We start from the raw sequence: 15,670 nt of genomic DNA, 5'->3' as shown, positions 1-15,670 counted from the left end.
TCAACTGATAAATGCAAAATATTTCAAATGAATTATCATAATAAAAACAACAAGATATTTTTTTGGTGTAAATAAAAGCCTACAAACTTTTGACAAACACGTGCAGAGTTGAACACTCAACTCCAAAATTATACCAAAGATGAACCCAATACAGGTCTAAATCATAATTGACTCGACGAAATAAAAACACGTTAAAGGAGCAAAAATAGGAAAAAAAAAAAAAGAAACCTAATTACAGTTCGCGCACCCACAGACTTGTCAGGATGAGACTTTATGCAACACAGACATGTTTCTCTGCCGTCAGAGGATATGGGAATGCCTCAGTTTGAAATTTTCTACTTAAATAATTAGTCATGCTAACATAATCACAATAATTTAGACTTGGCAGACGCTGTCAGACAAGCTAATGCTGTTTATCTGTGTAGCTTTGAGCACAAACACTGTAAATGACTGGATATGTTTTCTGTTCTAGTTTCTGAAGTTTTATAAGCTTTTTCTAGAAAGCTAGAAACAACATAATATGGTGCCTCAATTCTGCAGATATCCTCTCTAAGATGAGATAATCTATATCTCCTAGATGCTAGCTGTTCATTAGCATCTGTCTTGCCAAGGCAGATGTCACCCTAACATCCGCCTCGGCTTTATACAACAATGCCAAAAAAAAAAAAAATCCTCCGGTACCTTCAATTACAAAAGATACTTTGGCTCTTAAAATTTTACTCATTCCTGCTAAAATTTCAGGTTTTTGTGAAGGAAAGAAATGAGGCAATGATAATAATTTTCAAAATCTTTTCAAAGAAATAACTCAATATTTGTCCCGCACTTCTGAATGACAACAAATCTGCCAAAAGGAAGCATGATTAAAAATGACAACAACAAAAAAAAAAAAGAGTATACCTTTAAAACAAACACTTTGAGACTCAATTTCCATTTCCAGTCTGCATCCCTCAGGATAACATGGTAATATTTGCTCCCACTCCTGAGGGGCTGTGAGAACATTTCCTGTGTCTCCACAGATTTCAGATTTTTAGCTCGTCTCCCAAGAAGTCGCTCTTTTGTTGACTTGGACATACACTTGGATCAGGAAACTGCCAGAACCATATTTGGGTAAGTATCTTGAGATGTTAAGCACCGATTCACATCAAATCGACCTTAACGTGATTTGCTGAGAAGTTTTAGATGACATTACCCAGGCCTGGAGGAAAAAACTTTATTCTTCAGTCTGAATATACTGGCTCGCCAAACGCAGCCAGAACTTGTTGGAAACTTCTGCAGCATCTTCAGTGTTGCTGTGGATTTTTTATTTTTATTTTTGCTACCCTCCTCCAGACTGATACCTTTGTAAAATTACATTATTTTGATCTTTAGCAACCTTTCTGCAAACTGCGACGTTAGCTAAAGGCTGCAGTCAAGCAAATGTCGAGGAAGTCCTGTACTGAACTTTATTTCTGAGTCATCAGATCTAACGTAGTTGATGCTGGGCTTTAACGCAAAATGGCCGAATCCTTAAAACTGGATCAAAAACAGAGTGTAGTTCTTGCGTAAGCAGACTATTGGCAAATTTTATTATTACATTTCTCCCATCTAACAAATGTATGAGTTTCACACAATCAAAAACACATGTGAAATTCATATGTATGTATGCATGAAGATTTCAAATCTTTTAAAAGATTTACTTTTTAAATGTTTCTAAGTAGCAGAAACAGTGCGGGATACTGACCTGACCTATATATCCAGTTTTCTAAGCTGTAAAATCTGATGTTGCAATGTACCTTAAGTGCAGCGTGTTCCCCGTGTCTCAGGAGAGCCCTGGTCTGGGGCATCGTCGGGCTTTTAAATGAGCCTCGGCGGCGGTCTGGACCGCTGTCTCTGCGCTCCTCCGGTCGCTGCGGCCGCGCGGCGCTACCTGGAGACCTGCTGAAAACGCACAGAGCACGTCTGCTCAGGCATTTTCCAACCAAACTGAATAATTGAGAGAATAGATGAGTCGGTCTCGACGGAGATCTTACTGCACCTCTCAGCTGCAAGTTTTTTCTTTTTCTTTTTTCTTCCCCTCTCTTCATTTCGCCTATCAGGAGGAAATAAAAGCCTGGACTGAAACTGAAGGAGGATTTCATTTGATTCGTGTGATAGGTTAGATTTGCCTTGGCTTTTTGAGAGAGAATGGCTTTGGAACAGGTAATTCCTGCAATTTGGGTAGAGTAAAGATATTATGGATTTATTTTAGGCCTTTATTTTCTTGTCTCATACCTTTGTTGCTATGGTAACCTTCCACATCTCCCAAATTGCCCTTTCGTCTCCCTTATGGGTGGTCTGTATCCCCCCCCCCTCCTTTTCCCTCAACAATGCAACGCGCACTCACAGGTTTTCTTCCCCCACTTATTTTTGTACGCTTCAATCCGGTTTTCATTTGGTCTGATTTTTTTTTCTTTTAGCCGCTTTTGACGTGGAATTGACGAGGCTGGACGCCAGATGTCAGCAAACGGAGCCAGCCAATCACAAAGAGAGAAGTCTGAACGCTTCAGGCCTCAACAAAGTCTCGTATCCCCCAGGCTCCTGGAGGCGAAGATTTCCAAAGCAGTGCATATAGTTCTCACCTCACACGCACTTGAGTTTATCATAATCCCAAACACAGATCGTGTCACTGAACACAAACAACCTCATGTGAAAACGCTCTGCTGTAAAGCCTGTATCAAAAAAGAAAGAGGAAGTGCTACCTTCCTTCATGCCACATCCTCTCAGTTGTGCTTGTCTTCCCTTTTGACCCTCAGATGACAGTTATCTGCAGTTGGGCCTGTTGATCTCACAGAACTCATTAGTGTCTCTTTTCAGATCGGAGCGCAGCCCTCCAACTTCCTGCACCCCGGGTTTTGACGAGTTGTTTTTTTTTTTTAAGAGTCAACTTCTTGTAGAGGGACTGATTTCAGCAGAAACTCCCCCGGTCTTGTTGTGGTTGCTCTCTGGGAGCTAGCTGAAGGTAAGCTTATTCAAAAAGTCTTTATGTTTATGACCTTGTTTGAAAGTTGCTGTCAACCTCAGGAAATTGAAGCCACACATGCATAAAACACATGTGAGGTTGGGGGGGAAGAAAAGTTGCTCACGGAGGGCTTCCTCTTTTTTCCGTATCCAGGAAACTACAGCTCGACATGCTTCATGTCATGTCTGTTTTGTCAGGATGTGTGACTTTGGGCGTTCGCCGTGCTTTGTGTCTGAAACCATAGGGGTTTAAAATATTCTGAGGTAGAGGCAGAGCCATGCGACCCTGCAGGGCTCTCCAGATCTCTGCTGTGTGAGCTGCTGACAAAAAGGAAGTGAGCAAACCTGACATTTCCTATTTTGGTGTAAAGAGTTTTTGATAAGATTTAGTGAGTTATTGGAGTTTTCTTTTCTTGTTTTGTTTTTTAGAAACCACTACCTGTTTCAGATCTTTTGGTCTGAAACAGTTCGTCAGCGAAAGACTTTCATAGGTGGAACCTTTAGAGTGACTCAAATGTTTTCACACCCCTCATTCGCAAACGTCAGCGTATCTCATCAGGGCTTTTGCATTGGACCAACATTAAATACAGGAGTATCGTGAATGGAAAGAAAATGAAACTTTACAAGAACATTTGCAAGTATTTTAGGATAAATGGCTTGCTCAACTTGTCACTTCATGTGCAGAGGGGTTGATTTTGTCATGATTTGCGGTTGTTGTTGGTTCGGACCCAAAAGCAGAGAGGTGAGGCAGCGACTGAGTTTGATGATTTAATCAATATTTCTAGCAAGTACAAAAGTCCAGACAGCACAGGTGAGCAAAAGGCTAGGAGCTCAATCACTGGCAGTGTCCTAATAAGTTGGCATACCAAAGCTAATCCTAGAACAGGAACGTCGGTGTTTCTTGCGATTGGGGGGCAACAAACTACTCTGTTACAGGCAGCAACTGGTCAATTTTAACAAAACAACAACACATCATGCTCCAACGGGGGAACACAGACACAGGTGGGATTAAATACACAAGAGGTAATCAGGAAACGTCAGACACAGCTGTGAGCAATCAGGGCGGACATGACGACACAGACACTAATTAACATACAGAAAAACCAAATCCTCACAGATATGTAGTTTTGCAATACTCTTTGTGTTATTGCACATGACAGCAGACCGTTCGTTTGTCTACAAAGTTCAGTTCATTTGTGGAGGTATGAATGCGCAATCAAACTCTGATGCGGACAGAACAAAAAAAGCAAACTCTGGTTCTCCTACAAACCTCGGGTCCTGTCTCGGATGGACAGAACTCTGGCGTGGTTGAATGGCGAGCGGACCGGAGACCGCTCTGAAAGCAGGAAGCGGACTACAGCGCAGGGTATTCTGGGTAAATGCAACCAAAACAAACACTAGCGGGAGAAATGGCTTGCTGTCTTTTACCAATGTTAAAAGAGAACTCTACGAAACAACTCTACTCTGGTGGTTGGGTGCTAGCGCAGTCATTCATCCAGCGGCCCGTCGTGTTTTTGAGTTGGAAAATGTTTAAAGTTAACAGGAAATTGATAATGTGTTAATGAAAGATTGAATATTAATACCTGAACACCAACTATAAAGTCTTAAAAAATTGAGACATTTTAAAAAGACTTAAATAAGTAAGTAATGCTTAGCCTGGTGGACGCACAAGTAAAGTCTGGTGGCCTGCCAGGCTTATGATATACTGTGGGAAACCCTGCTGAAATAAAATGCACTAAAATTTGAGGCAGCAGGGTAAGAACATGTGAAAGAAAAGAAACATTTGCAAGATGCTGCAAACATTTCAACTATAAGCTGTCTGTGAGTAGAATCGACATCCTCCCTTCCAGCAAATCGATCCCCAGCAGAAACAGGAGTCAGTTTGCTATGAACACATACTAAGCCATTTCTGAAAGAGGGACTTTCTTCCAACACCCCTGATAAGAAGTGTTTCTTCATTCTGCTGCCGTTTGCATGTTCAGCTCTTCCTGAGACGGTGTTTGATTGAGAGCCTCTGACTCCTCTGCAGATTCGTGCCAACAGGTCAGCAAAGCGACCGAGCCATCCAGAGGAGGGGAGATGGAGGCCGCCGCTTTCGAGTACCACAAAAAGGAGGAAGACCTGGAGGTGGAGTCTTTTCAGGGTATGTGTGTCTTAAATGAAGTGGCAGGTTGTACCGTTTTCAGACACCCACCTGCCTGTTTTGGCCATTTTCCTTCAAACTGATTCAGGATTTCTTGTGTTTCAAATATTTAACCAGCCTTCATCTCATACTAGTTCAGTACTGGAGGCATATATAAAATTTTGTTATTGCATTGAGACTAAAATGAGGTAAAAAGGCCCTGTGGTTTTATTTTTATTTTTATTTTTGTGGTCGTAGCATGAAAATAGATGAAGACACACCATTTAAAAAAACAATACTAAACAAACAATTTAAACATTATTAAATAATTTAAAATATACTGTAGGTATTATATTTTATTCCTTCAGAATCACAAACTGGAGTTTCCCAAACAGCCTTGAGGTTGAATAAATCGGAAACATTTTCAGCCACACATCAAAAAATTCACGCGAGTGAAAAATCAACATCAATGAAACAAAAAGTGTAATTTTTCTGTATTTCTCAGTATGAGATAATGATACATAACTGAATTAATTATTATTTTTTCTATTTCTTTGTCATGGCTACTAGTAACTGTGAAGGGTGGCATGAATACATTTTTATGTCTCAATAAGTATAAATATAACAGCATTTCCACAAGTTCACATATGACTCCCTATATGATATATTTTCCATCTTGTTCCTTTTTTCATGCCTTAATGGTTTTATGAGAAGATGTTTTGACCCTCGCAACAACTCCTGACTACATGAGAAAACAGTGGTGCTGATAGTAAAAGTTGGAGGAAAAATAAAAGCCCTGCGGAGTCGAGAGATGATTTTCAGCAATCACAGTCCGTTTGGTCCTTTTTATCCATTATCCATAAAGCATTTAAGTGTATTTTTCCGGCCAAAAAGATTCCTGACAATGTAAAAAAAAAAAAAAGATTACTGAAAACGATTTCACTTCTGGCGCAGGAGAGAAGAGGAAGCTCATCCAGCCGACATCCTTGAAAGACCCCAAGCTTGAAAACCTAAAGCAGGTAGAAGATGAGTCTTTTCATCAACAGAAAAGAAAATAAATGATCTCTGATACGTATTTCCTTGCACGAGAATTTTCCTTGCCTTTTTGTAATCTCATTATGTAACGACCTCAAACTTTGACACATTTTTATTTCATTGACAGAGCGACACGTGTGAATTGGAAGTAAAAGTTATCAAAACATTTTTCTAACTTGAGATTTAAAAACTACATGAAACTACACAAAGTAATACAAATGGATGCCGTACTTTTCAGAAATTTTTTAATGTAAAAAAAAGTCATACAATTTTTTCTTTCACGTCACATTTTCTTGTCATAAAATCTCATTAACATGGATTAGATTTTGTGGTTGTGACAAAATATGGAAAAGTTTAAAGGTTATGAATTTTGACAAAGATGCCATTATATCAGAGCTTTGTAGTGTTTTAACTGAATATAAATATATGCACTTTTGCATATGAATGCATGGTACCGAACATCAATTATACCTGATAAGAGAGAGAGAGAGGGGGAAGGCTTAGTGAAAGTTTAATGAACATAATTATAAGCGGTGATAGGAGACAGATCAGACTGTGTCAGTGGGGAGTCTGACGGATCGCAGTTTAAAACCCTTTGTCGCAGGTAAAAATAGCAACTTAAGTGTTTCAGCCACGTAATGTTATAAATAAACCCTCAAATCAGAACAAAATGCAAGTGAAACAGCAGCTTTTCCCATGTCTGTCCAGTTCATTCTCACGTCGTCGCTGAGAACAGACAAAGCTTATTTAAGAAGCAGCCAGGCTCTCGTGCTGTTATCTTATTTTTTTTTTTTTCATCTGCTGCATTGGTAAAAGAAAAACGTTTGTGAGAAGGTGAGGTGTTTGATGTGTCTGACTGTGTGATTAATTGTGTCCTGAGAGGTCTTGGTGGACTGGATCAATAAGACTTTGAAAGCAGAGCACATCGTGATACAGAGTCTGGAGGAGGATCTGTACGATGGACTCGTCCTTCATCACCTGCTGGGTGAGACGTTACACGTTTGATGTCCCATTAAATCACTCAATCGTGATTTCAATAACTGGACCGAGAACAAATGAAACGGGCAGTCCCAGAAGCTTAACCCCGAGCTCATAAATAACGTCTTCCTGGTTTCTGCAGCCAGATTAGGCAACGTGAAGCTCGACGTGGAGGAGATAGCGCTGACCGGCTCCTCTCAGCTCCGTAAGCTGGAAGCCGTCATGAAAGAGCTGGACAAGATGCTGGGCGTGGAGGACAGCTGCCCGATCAAATGGGACGTCAAACGTGAGTCGACGCAATTCGACTTGGACTCTGCAACAAAAAAGCAACAAGTGAACAAATGTCCCCTTCTGGCACCGACTTCAGCTTCATTTCACGACAGGCTTTGGTGCTCGCTTGAGGGTGCCATCTAAGCTCACACCAGCTGGAAGGAATTTGAAAAGGGAGATCGAGTTAGTTTGAGGAAAATAAGACCAAGAAAACATGGGAAATTTTCCCAGATTTTATAAGCAAATGATTATCTAAATGTGAAATGTGTGTGCACATATTTTTAGGGCGTCTTCTTTTTGTGATGACGTAACCTGATGATGCAGAGCGATGTGACTCTCAATTTAATCCAGGTGTTACAGAAAAATCTGTGACCCATCATTTTCTGTGACCGCAGGGGGCGGAGGTGCGATTATTCTGGCCAGAGTGATCTGTGACCAGTGTGATTTTAGCTATTTGAGGGTTAAATATTGTTATAAATACACCCAGATTGTAGTGATGAGGTGGTAGAACTCTGAAAAATAGTTGTTTTAAACTTTGACATTATTTACAGGCCTGTGCAATAAGATCACAGATTATTCTAGCCAAAATAATCTGGCCATTTCTTAATCTGTTACCGATTTATTAAATGACCACAGCTGGTTTGCATATTTTAACGATGGCACATAGGGATTCAATGCGATGGTCAGTGTTCAGCCTCAAATACAAAGTAATGCATTACATTTATGGAGAAAATATAATGCATTATTTTGTATATAATCCCAGATGTGTCAGTATTTACACAGTATTTGCACTCTATCGTCCCCTGCGGTCACAGAAAATGATGGGTCACAGATTTTTCTGTAACACCTGTTTTGGAAATTGCAACTAATAAAAATGACAGGGCTCTTTTAGTTTGAGTGTCGCTTGAGTTCAGACTGGTTTCTCGGCAGCCAGAGCATTTTGATACCTCAGCAAACATTATTTTGCCATTTTTCCCCCCCACAAAAGCTGGAGACAGTGCTTTTTGAAGACTAGTGAAGTACACTTTACTGCCTATTTGTTTCGTTTTTTTTCTCAAAGGCATGGTTCTCAGAAAGAAAGATGAGGTATTAATACTCATAAGATATATGAGGTGAGTAATTTTAGCTAGGTAGCTAATTGCTAGCCTCCTACCTCTGGCAGTTATGCTAGCTGCTATGCTCACTGACAAGCTAACTACCGTTAAGCTAAAAGCAATGCAGCTATTTCTTCGTATTTTATGCATTTATACACAAAACAGACATGTTTTCAAGGCATAGGAAGGTTGCAGGTATCAAAATATTACAATTTGCTAAATGTGTATCCATGTTTTCCTTGAGTCATGAAGCCGTTTTTGAGAACATCCCTGAATGTCTTTCTCCAAAATTACCCATTTTAGTTGTGCTTCTGTTGTGTTTGTCCAAGATCCTTTTGGTTTATCTTAGTTGCCACACCATATGTTTTTGAGATCTGTCACATCAGTCCAAGCTGAACTTTTTTTTTTTCTTTTTTGTTTTGTTTTGTTTTCCGTTGTTTGCCTGTCAGTCATCCACAACAAAGATCTCCTAGCTACCATTCATCTGCTGGTTGCCATGGCAAAAGCCTTCCAGCCTGAGCTAAATCTGCCACCTAATGTGAAGATTGACGTTGTCACAGTAGAAGTAAGTCTTTTCAGCCCCGGACCTGCCTGGTGAAATTCCCACACAGCTTTGGCTAACTTTTCATTTTCACGCAGGTAAGCAAGAGCGGAATCAAATCTGAGGTGCAGACCGAAGTCCTGACAGAGGACAGGTGAGTGGATTTCTGCGTCTTGCTTGTGTCTTACTCTGATTTCATTTATATATATATATATATAAAAAAAAAACAGAAGTCATATCACATTTATTTTCTTTTTCTGCAGCAACGCAGGCTCAGGCTCCTCTAGCTATCCTGGAAGTGAGTGAGAGTGGTCAGAGGTTGAGCTGAAGTGACATCTTGAATGTTGTCCAAACACCATTAAAGCCTAACACATTTTTCTGGATGTCTCACCAACCCAGGGGAAGATCCCATTGAGCAACTGCTGAAGCTTGAGGCTACCAAGGTCAACACAGTGAAGAAGGTAAAAAAAAATAAAAAATAGACGACAGGAGGAGACATGCTGGCATTGTTCAAGGTGTTGATGCTCCCAACTTTAGAGATTTGTAAAGTTAATGCATAAAATACACCTCATACTGTGTGGGCTTGTGGTCCGCACTTCAACTTTCACTATAGTGAACAAGTCTGCTTAGTCCTGTCACTGTAACATTTTCTTTTTAGGGATTATCCCATGTTGCAGATCTAAACTACAAAAAGTCCAGTCAATTTAACATCTCTTCACAAAAATAGGCCAACAAGAAAATCATGGACTGTTGATTTTTGAATCTGTAATGTAAAATGATCCAATTAAAGCAGGATGCTTTAGTTAGCTCCACAATTAGCAGTTGATTAGGCGGGACAAGGCTAGGCATGTTTATTAGCACAGCAGGATCCATACACAAGGTCATTCAAAGTGCTAAAAACTGTTCAAGAAAAAGATAAACAAAGCAATAACTGTAATCATTTAAAGATGACATAAAAGGAAATAAACAGTCAAATGCACATTTAGACATTTAGACAAGATAAGTGTCATTTCCTTGACCCACAAAGCTGGCTTACCCTGTTGATGTCAGCCAATGACGGTGCCCTCTGCACCCGGCGAGTCAGGGCTGTGATAAAGGTGGCCTGACATTTGCCCACTTTGGTGCGTCGATCCTTTCACAAAACACTGGGAGGCAGCAAAAAAGGCGCCTTAATCCGGCCTTGAAGTGTTTTGTAAGAGCTAATAACACTTCCAGTCCCGATTTAAAGAATCCAATAGTTTTTGGACGTCGGGTTTACAGGGAGTTCGTTCCAGAGCTGGTGAGCGTAGAAACTAAATGCTGTCCGCGCTGGTCCTTGCAACACTGAGCTAACAAGTCTCTGAAGACACGAGGCGTCTAAAAGGATCCCACGAGACGTTCAGGTCCAACACCATTCCTTGAAGTTCAATAACACCATTTAAAAATCTATCCTTTTACTAACAGGGACTCAGTGCAATCCTGTGGTGTGATCCATTTCCCTGGTGCCGGTCAGGACTGTGGCAACAAGGTTTTGGTTAAGCTCTGATTAATTGTCTTACATATGCCAGTGAAGGCACCGTAAATATGACTTAAAATAGTGAAGCTAAGTTTTCACTTTACACCTTTGGCTTTGTAGGTCTGGGTCTAAAGCCACACCAAAGTTGCTCACATGTTCTGTCATTTTTAGCCTAATTGGATCTAGTAGAGTGCTGATCTCAAACATTTCATTTTGGATACCAAAAAGAAAAAAAAAGCAGACCAAGTGAGTATAAAGGACTTGTAGAATAAAATGTGTCATCAGCATGGTTATGTTAAGCAAGTAAATTTGTAAAAATGGAGCCTGGAGGAACACCGCATGTGATTGTTGTTCACTCAGACACAGCTTTTATAAATGACATAATGAAGTCTTGATTTGCTAAATTAGATGTTTCGCAGTTTCACAAGTACCCATCAACTCTACTGTTTGCCAATATTTTATGACCAGCAACTGCATCAAATGAAGCACTGACATCCAGTAAAAGTAAAGACAGATGCATTTGATGCAAAACTATGTCAGTCTTTGATCTGTGATGTGTTTCAAGCCAAGCTGGCCACGGAAGAGAACATTTTTCATCAGAACAACTTATTTGTTGAAGAGCTGACATTTCAGTTTTCCTCCTTGCCAATAATCTTCATGCTGCTGGACCTCCATGTTTATACGATGTACTGTCATAGTTTGTCTCTCTAGGAGGAAATACTCTGTTTGTCGAACCAAGCAGCCGATGTTGTGAGGTTACGCTGTCATTACTTGTAGATCAATGTCCTATTGACAACCTTAGATGTGCTTGTTGTGCTCAAATGTGTTTCGCTGAGCTTTCTCAACAGGATTGCCTTCAAATCTCCAGGTATTTCTGAGTCCAACTTTCAAAGGACTGTTTTCATCCACATTCTCTAATCTAATCATATGTTCAGTGTTCAGTACAAGTAGAAACCATTCAAAGTGAACTAATTCGAGGTGTCTTCAGGATGCCAGCGATGACTGGCATTTTGATCCTTCACAGGTTTTACTTCTAAGAATACAACGCGATAAAAGGCAAAGAACATGGACTTGGTGGTTTTATCGTCAGAGGAAATTCACACTCTGCCTGTTGCATTAGTTTTTATCGGCTGTTTATTTGGCTGCAACTACAGTTAAACTTTGTGAACTTTAGTGACTTAGCCAAGTGTCTCTTTTCCTTCTCCGGTTAATTTTCAACTGTTTGACCAATTTATTGCGTGACTTTTAGTAATGGCTGCACACAGTAACAGTTGCTACTTTACTATGAGCCTGATTACATCCCCTACTACAGTGGATGGCTTTGGTGACGGCACCTTTACTTACTCCCTCGCTTCTCAACTTCCGCTTTCAGGCCATCTTACACTTCGTCAACCAGAACATGGCATCGCTGGGTCTGCAGGTGGCTGATATGGACAAACAGGTACAATCTGACGGTTCGTTTACTCCAGGCTGCCGAATAATAAAAATAGACTCTACATTTAGCTTGCCTGAGATTTTATCACTGTTCGTATGAACGAGATCCAAAGTCCCGCGTTTCTGTCCCAGTTTGCTGATGGAGTGATATTGCTGCTGCTGATTGGCCAACTGGAAGGCTTCTTCATCCCACTGGTTGACTTCCACCTGACCCCTGCTAACGACGCCGAGATGGTAGGGTGTATGATTTTAAAGTTTGAAGTCTTCTTTTCATCAAATTTCAACATCTTAACATGATTTTTTTATATTTAAAATAAACGGTTGTGCGATGAAGACCTTCACTCTACTAGGATTTCTAAAAACCTTTGCTTTTATGTGTCTTAATTTCTTATCTAACCACTCAAAAACAGGCACAAGTACCTATTATAATGCATGTTTTGATCAAATGCATTTATGCAATTAACATAATAAAGCACTTGTGCCAATATCTTTGATCTTAATTTACGTTGGGCCAACAGGATGCGGCCTGTGAAGGTAAAACCTCTTTTATCTGAAATACGACGGGTTCATGAATAATTCACTGGGGCAACGACATCCGCTAACATCTTCCCTCTCAGACATATAGACGGTAAAATGATAGGAACAAAGTAATCAAAAATATATCTTTGTGTCTGATGTTTAGTAGTTATATGTTAAGGACATTCCACACTCCTATTACCAAGAGTTGGAGGATTTAATTTCAAAAACACAAGGCGTGGCTGCAACTGCAAAATGAAATATTGACGTCATATCGGAACATAATTCGTATTTAAGGAGATAAAACAGGTTTTAAATGTAAATTAGCATTATTTAAACTCACTTTGATAAATATGTTTGTGCTTTGTTTTTGGACTGCAGCTTCATAATGTGACGTTAGCCCTGGATCTCCTGGATGATATTGGCCTGCAGCTGCCCAATATTGACCCGCAAGGTGAGGAAAATGACGTCACTTTCCAGAGGAGCAAAAAACACAATCACAACACGGCACAAAATATTGGCTTGATGGCAGAAAAAAATCTAGCGTCTGTAAAATTACTGCAAACCGAGTCAGATAGCTGAAAGCGCCCCTGCTCCAAGACAGCAGTGTCAAACTAATTCATATTATCTCCTCTATCAGCAGCATTTATCCGGCTGAAATGGGAAAAGCTAAAAATCTGTTTGTGTGTCAGGCGGGACGCTTTGTCCACGGAGAATTTAATCGCTGGAGTGGAGAGAGGGATCGACGGTGTTTCACAGGAAAAAGATGAAATTGTTCAGGGAATATAAATGAGCGTGACTCGCGTCTTAGTATTTATACCTTAAGATGATTTTCTCCGTCTCAGGCCACCATCGTTCCTTTAGAGAGGAGCAGCAGAAAAGGCAGCCTCAAAGGGACAATGTTGTCTTGATGTCCTCTGATAGGAAAAGGGATTTAACCCAGCTCCTCTGCTGCAGGAGCGTTTGCCTGCGAGGAGGAATCCATGTTCATGAGCCGTGCTATCCTGGATATTATTGTTATCGGGCTCAAAATGTTGATTGTATCTGTGTACTATATTAAAAAGAAAGAGTGTCTTTCAACTCCAATTTGAAAATTGCCGTACTAATGATACAATTATAAACCTCTGAATATGAGTTTTTCATCCAGCAAAAAAAAAAAAGATATTTCTCCTTTTGATGCTTCCAGCCAATTTACAGCATGCAATGCTTAAAAAGACAAAACTCGACATTACAGTACATTGGACAAATTGTTTTCTGTTTTTGGTCAAACTGGAATATCAGAATTATTTCTATTAGCAAAATGGCAGAAAAATTTGAGCTTTTTAGAGAATTTTTTTGTACTTTTCTTCAAATTGAGGAGAACTATGCCTGGGAATAATTTGGGAACACACAGATAGTAATTTTATAACTTGGTACGTTTCCAATTAAGGTTAATGAATGCAACATTTGAATTAAATGGTAGCGCACCTGAGGATTTCAACCTCCAACACGCTGCTCACTTTGTGACATCATGGAGCAAATCTTAAAAATATCAGGCAAAATTATGGACCTCGATAACTCTGGTTCATTTTGGGGGACAGTTTTTATCCGTTAAAGTATAAAAACCAGTCAGTAATCATTATGTCTCACAGATAAATGTGTTGTGGTGTGAAATGTAGCTTGAGCTGCAGGCTGAAGCTGTTCAGTGAAACTCATCATTCGCGTTGACACAAGCTGAAAGGCCGCTCCGAGAGGAAGAAGGCATTGCTCTAAAGGGAACATAAAAAGCACAGTTACGGTTTGCAGAAGCACTCATTTGGTAAATATTGAGTTAAATATCTGTGTTTTGGAGTAGCCATTTCAAAACTCGGATCTTAGTCCCGCTGAAGATTTTTAAGCAGATCTGAAAAGGTGTGTGAACAATTCAGTTGTTACCTGACTGGAGGAATCAGCCAAAATTCCTGCCAGCTGTTGCGAGAAACTTCGGGAAGGATACAGAAAAATTAAACAAAATCGATTTGCATGGCTTTGGATGGTTTCACATAATACTGTACAATACAGCAACGTAATGAATCAACTAAAATTTGAGCTCTTTATCGTCCCGTGCAGGGTAGTATTTAACCACTTTATGACTTTTTATTGCATTGAATATAGTTGCACAATAAAACACTGAAGCAAATAATATTGTAGAGAATACCATTAGAAAAATATTCATGATATTTTTATAGTACTGGGTGTTTATTAACATAAAAATATTGCATGACACTGTAAACCACAGGTTACTCTCATGCGGTAAGTAGCAAATATAATCAGTTGCTGTATAACTTTTTTCACTGCAAATAGGAGAACAACGAAGCAAGGGAAACAACCGATATATCGGGACCTGAGTCCATCAGTACCAAACAGATTGATTTGGTATCGATCCATCAATTGGTATTGATGGATACGAATCCTTCAATTACCAAACGGGTCAGTCTTTCCTCTCCGTAGATCCGTTACCGACTGGATGATCTTTTGGTTGAGTTTCAACTTCCCTCTTACAGGCGCTCAAACTCGCCCATTCTCTTCTCCACCGGACGCGCACGGCGCCTTTTCAACCTTAAAATAAATTCCCGGCACTATAACTGATCATGTAAAGACCGGCACGATTAATCTAAGTCCAGAGGTGGCAGTTAATTTAATTCATTTTTACTGTCTTTTTAATTAACGCCATAATTGCTGTAATGAAAGGATGAATTCCAGGACTAAAGGCCTTTAAACGGGAGCATGCTGTGCGTGTTAATTAGATGAGCCAGCGATGGAGTCAATCTTAATGTCACGTTCATTCACTTATTGAGTCCCACCAAGGACAGAGAGATCAAATTTCTGCCTAATGGATTTTTCTTGTCCTCCTGATCTGTTGACCCGCCTGAGTGGATTGTGAGAGGAGCTATTAGCTAATGTCCACAAAGCGTGGTCGCAGTCACGGCGCTTCGACTTGGCCAGGCTGATTACGTAACATTTGTCCTGTGAATATTGTGACAGATATCGTCTCTCAGGACGTCGCCGCCACCTTGAAGGTCCTTTACGCCCTGTTCAGGAAGCACAAAAGGAACTGAGGGAGGAAGACAAGATGAGCTGCTGGAAATAAACAAGAAGATGGGAGGGGAAAAGTGTTTGCTGTGTAATTTATTGCTGTATTTTTGTTTTTTGGGTCGTCGTACAGATTTAGACAAAAACAGTGGGATCTA

General features: G+C 40.1%; 1 protein-coding gene across 3 annotated transcripts; it reads left to right on the top strand.

The window, feature by feature from the left end:
• Window positions 1-1,127: 1,127 nt before the first annotated feature.
• On the top strand, window positions 1,128-15,592 carry LOC106942308 (gamma-parvin-like). 3 transcript variants are annotated; one of them, XM_015025556.1, is made up of 13 exons: window positions 1,128-2,977; window positions 5,006-5,119; window positions 6,053-6,117; window positions 7,016-7,118; window positions 7,254-7,397; window positions 8,925-9,040; window positions 9,115-9,170; window positions 9,280-9,314; window positions 9,416-9,477; window positions 11,884-11,952; window positions 12,078-12,179; window positions 12,843-12,915; window positions 15,465-15,592. In XM_015025556.1, the coding sequence occupies exons 2-13, from the start codon at window positions 5,056-5,058 to the stop codon at window positions 15,536-15,538; spliced, it is 963 nt and encodes a 320-aa protein (XP_014881042.1). In that variant the 5' UTR covers window positions 1,128-2,977; window positions 5,006-5,055; the 3' UTR covers window positions 15,539-15,592. The 3 variants fall into 3 exon arrangements, with proteins under 3 accessions (XP_014881042.1, XP_014881041.1, XP_014881040.1); XM_015025555.1 differs by lacking the exons at window positions 1,128-2,977; window positions 15,465-15,592 and adding exons at window positions 3,002-4,351; window positions 13,154-13,608; XM_015025554.1 differs by lacking the exon at window positions 1,128-2,977 and adding an exon at window positions 3,007-4,351.
• The last annotated feature ends 78 nt before the right edge of the window (window positions 15,593-15,670 follow it).

The sequence above is a fragment of the Poecilia latipinna genome, unplaced genomic scaffold, assembly GCF_001443285.1.
Source record: "Poecilia latipinna isolate Pla-1442-1.1 unplaced genomic scaffold, P_latipinna-1.0 Scaffold4181, whole genome shotgun sequence".
In the NCBI taxonomy this organism is placed as follows: Eukaryota; Metazoa; Chordata; class Actinopteri; order Cyprinodontiformes; family Poeciliidae; genus Poecilia; species Poecilia latipinna.
Note: the sequence above shows the minus strand (reverse complement) of the source record. Positions and strands in the feature narration are given on the sequence as shown.

What these genes read in the sequence shown, in the direction of transcription:
- LOC106942308 (XM_015025554.1), top strand. Translation starts at nt 4,264, where the DNA reads ATGGACAGAACTCTGGCGTGGTTGAATGGCGAGCGGACCGGAGACCGC. An exon ending in CGTCCTTCATCACCTGCTGG is followed by an intron (nt 7,119 to 7,253) that starts GTGAGACGTTAC and finishes TGGTTTCTGCAG; the next exon opens with CCAGATTAGGCAACGTGAAG. An exon ending in CTCCTCTAGCTATCCTGGAA is followed by an intron (nt 9,315 to 9,415) that starts GTGAGTGAGAGT and finishes TCACCAACCCAG; the next exon opens with GGGAAGATCCCATTGAGCAA.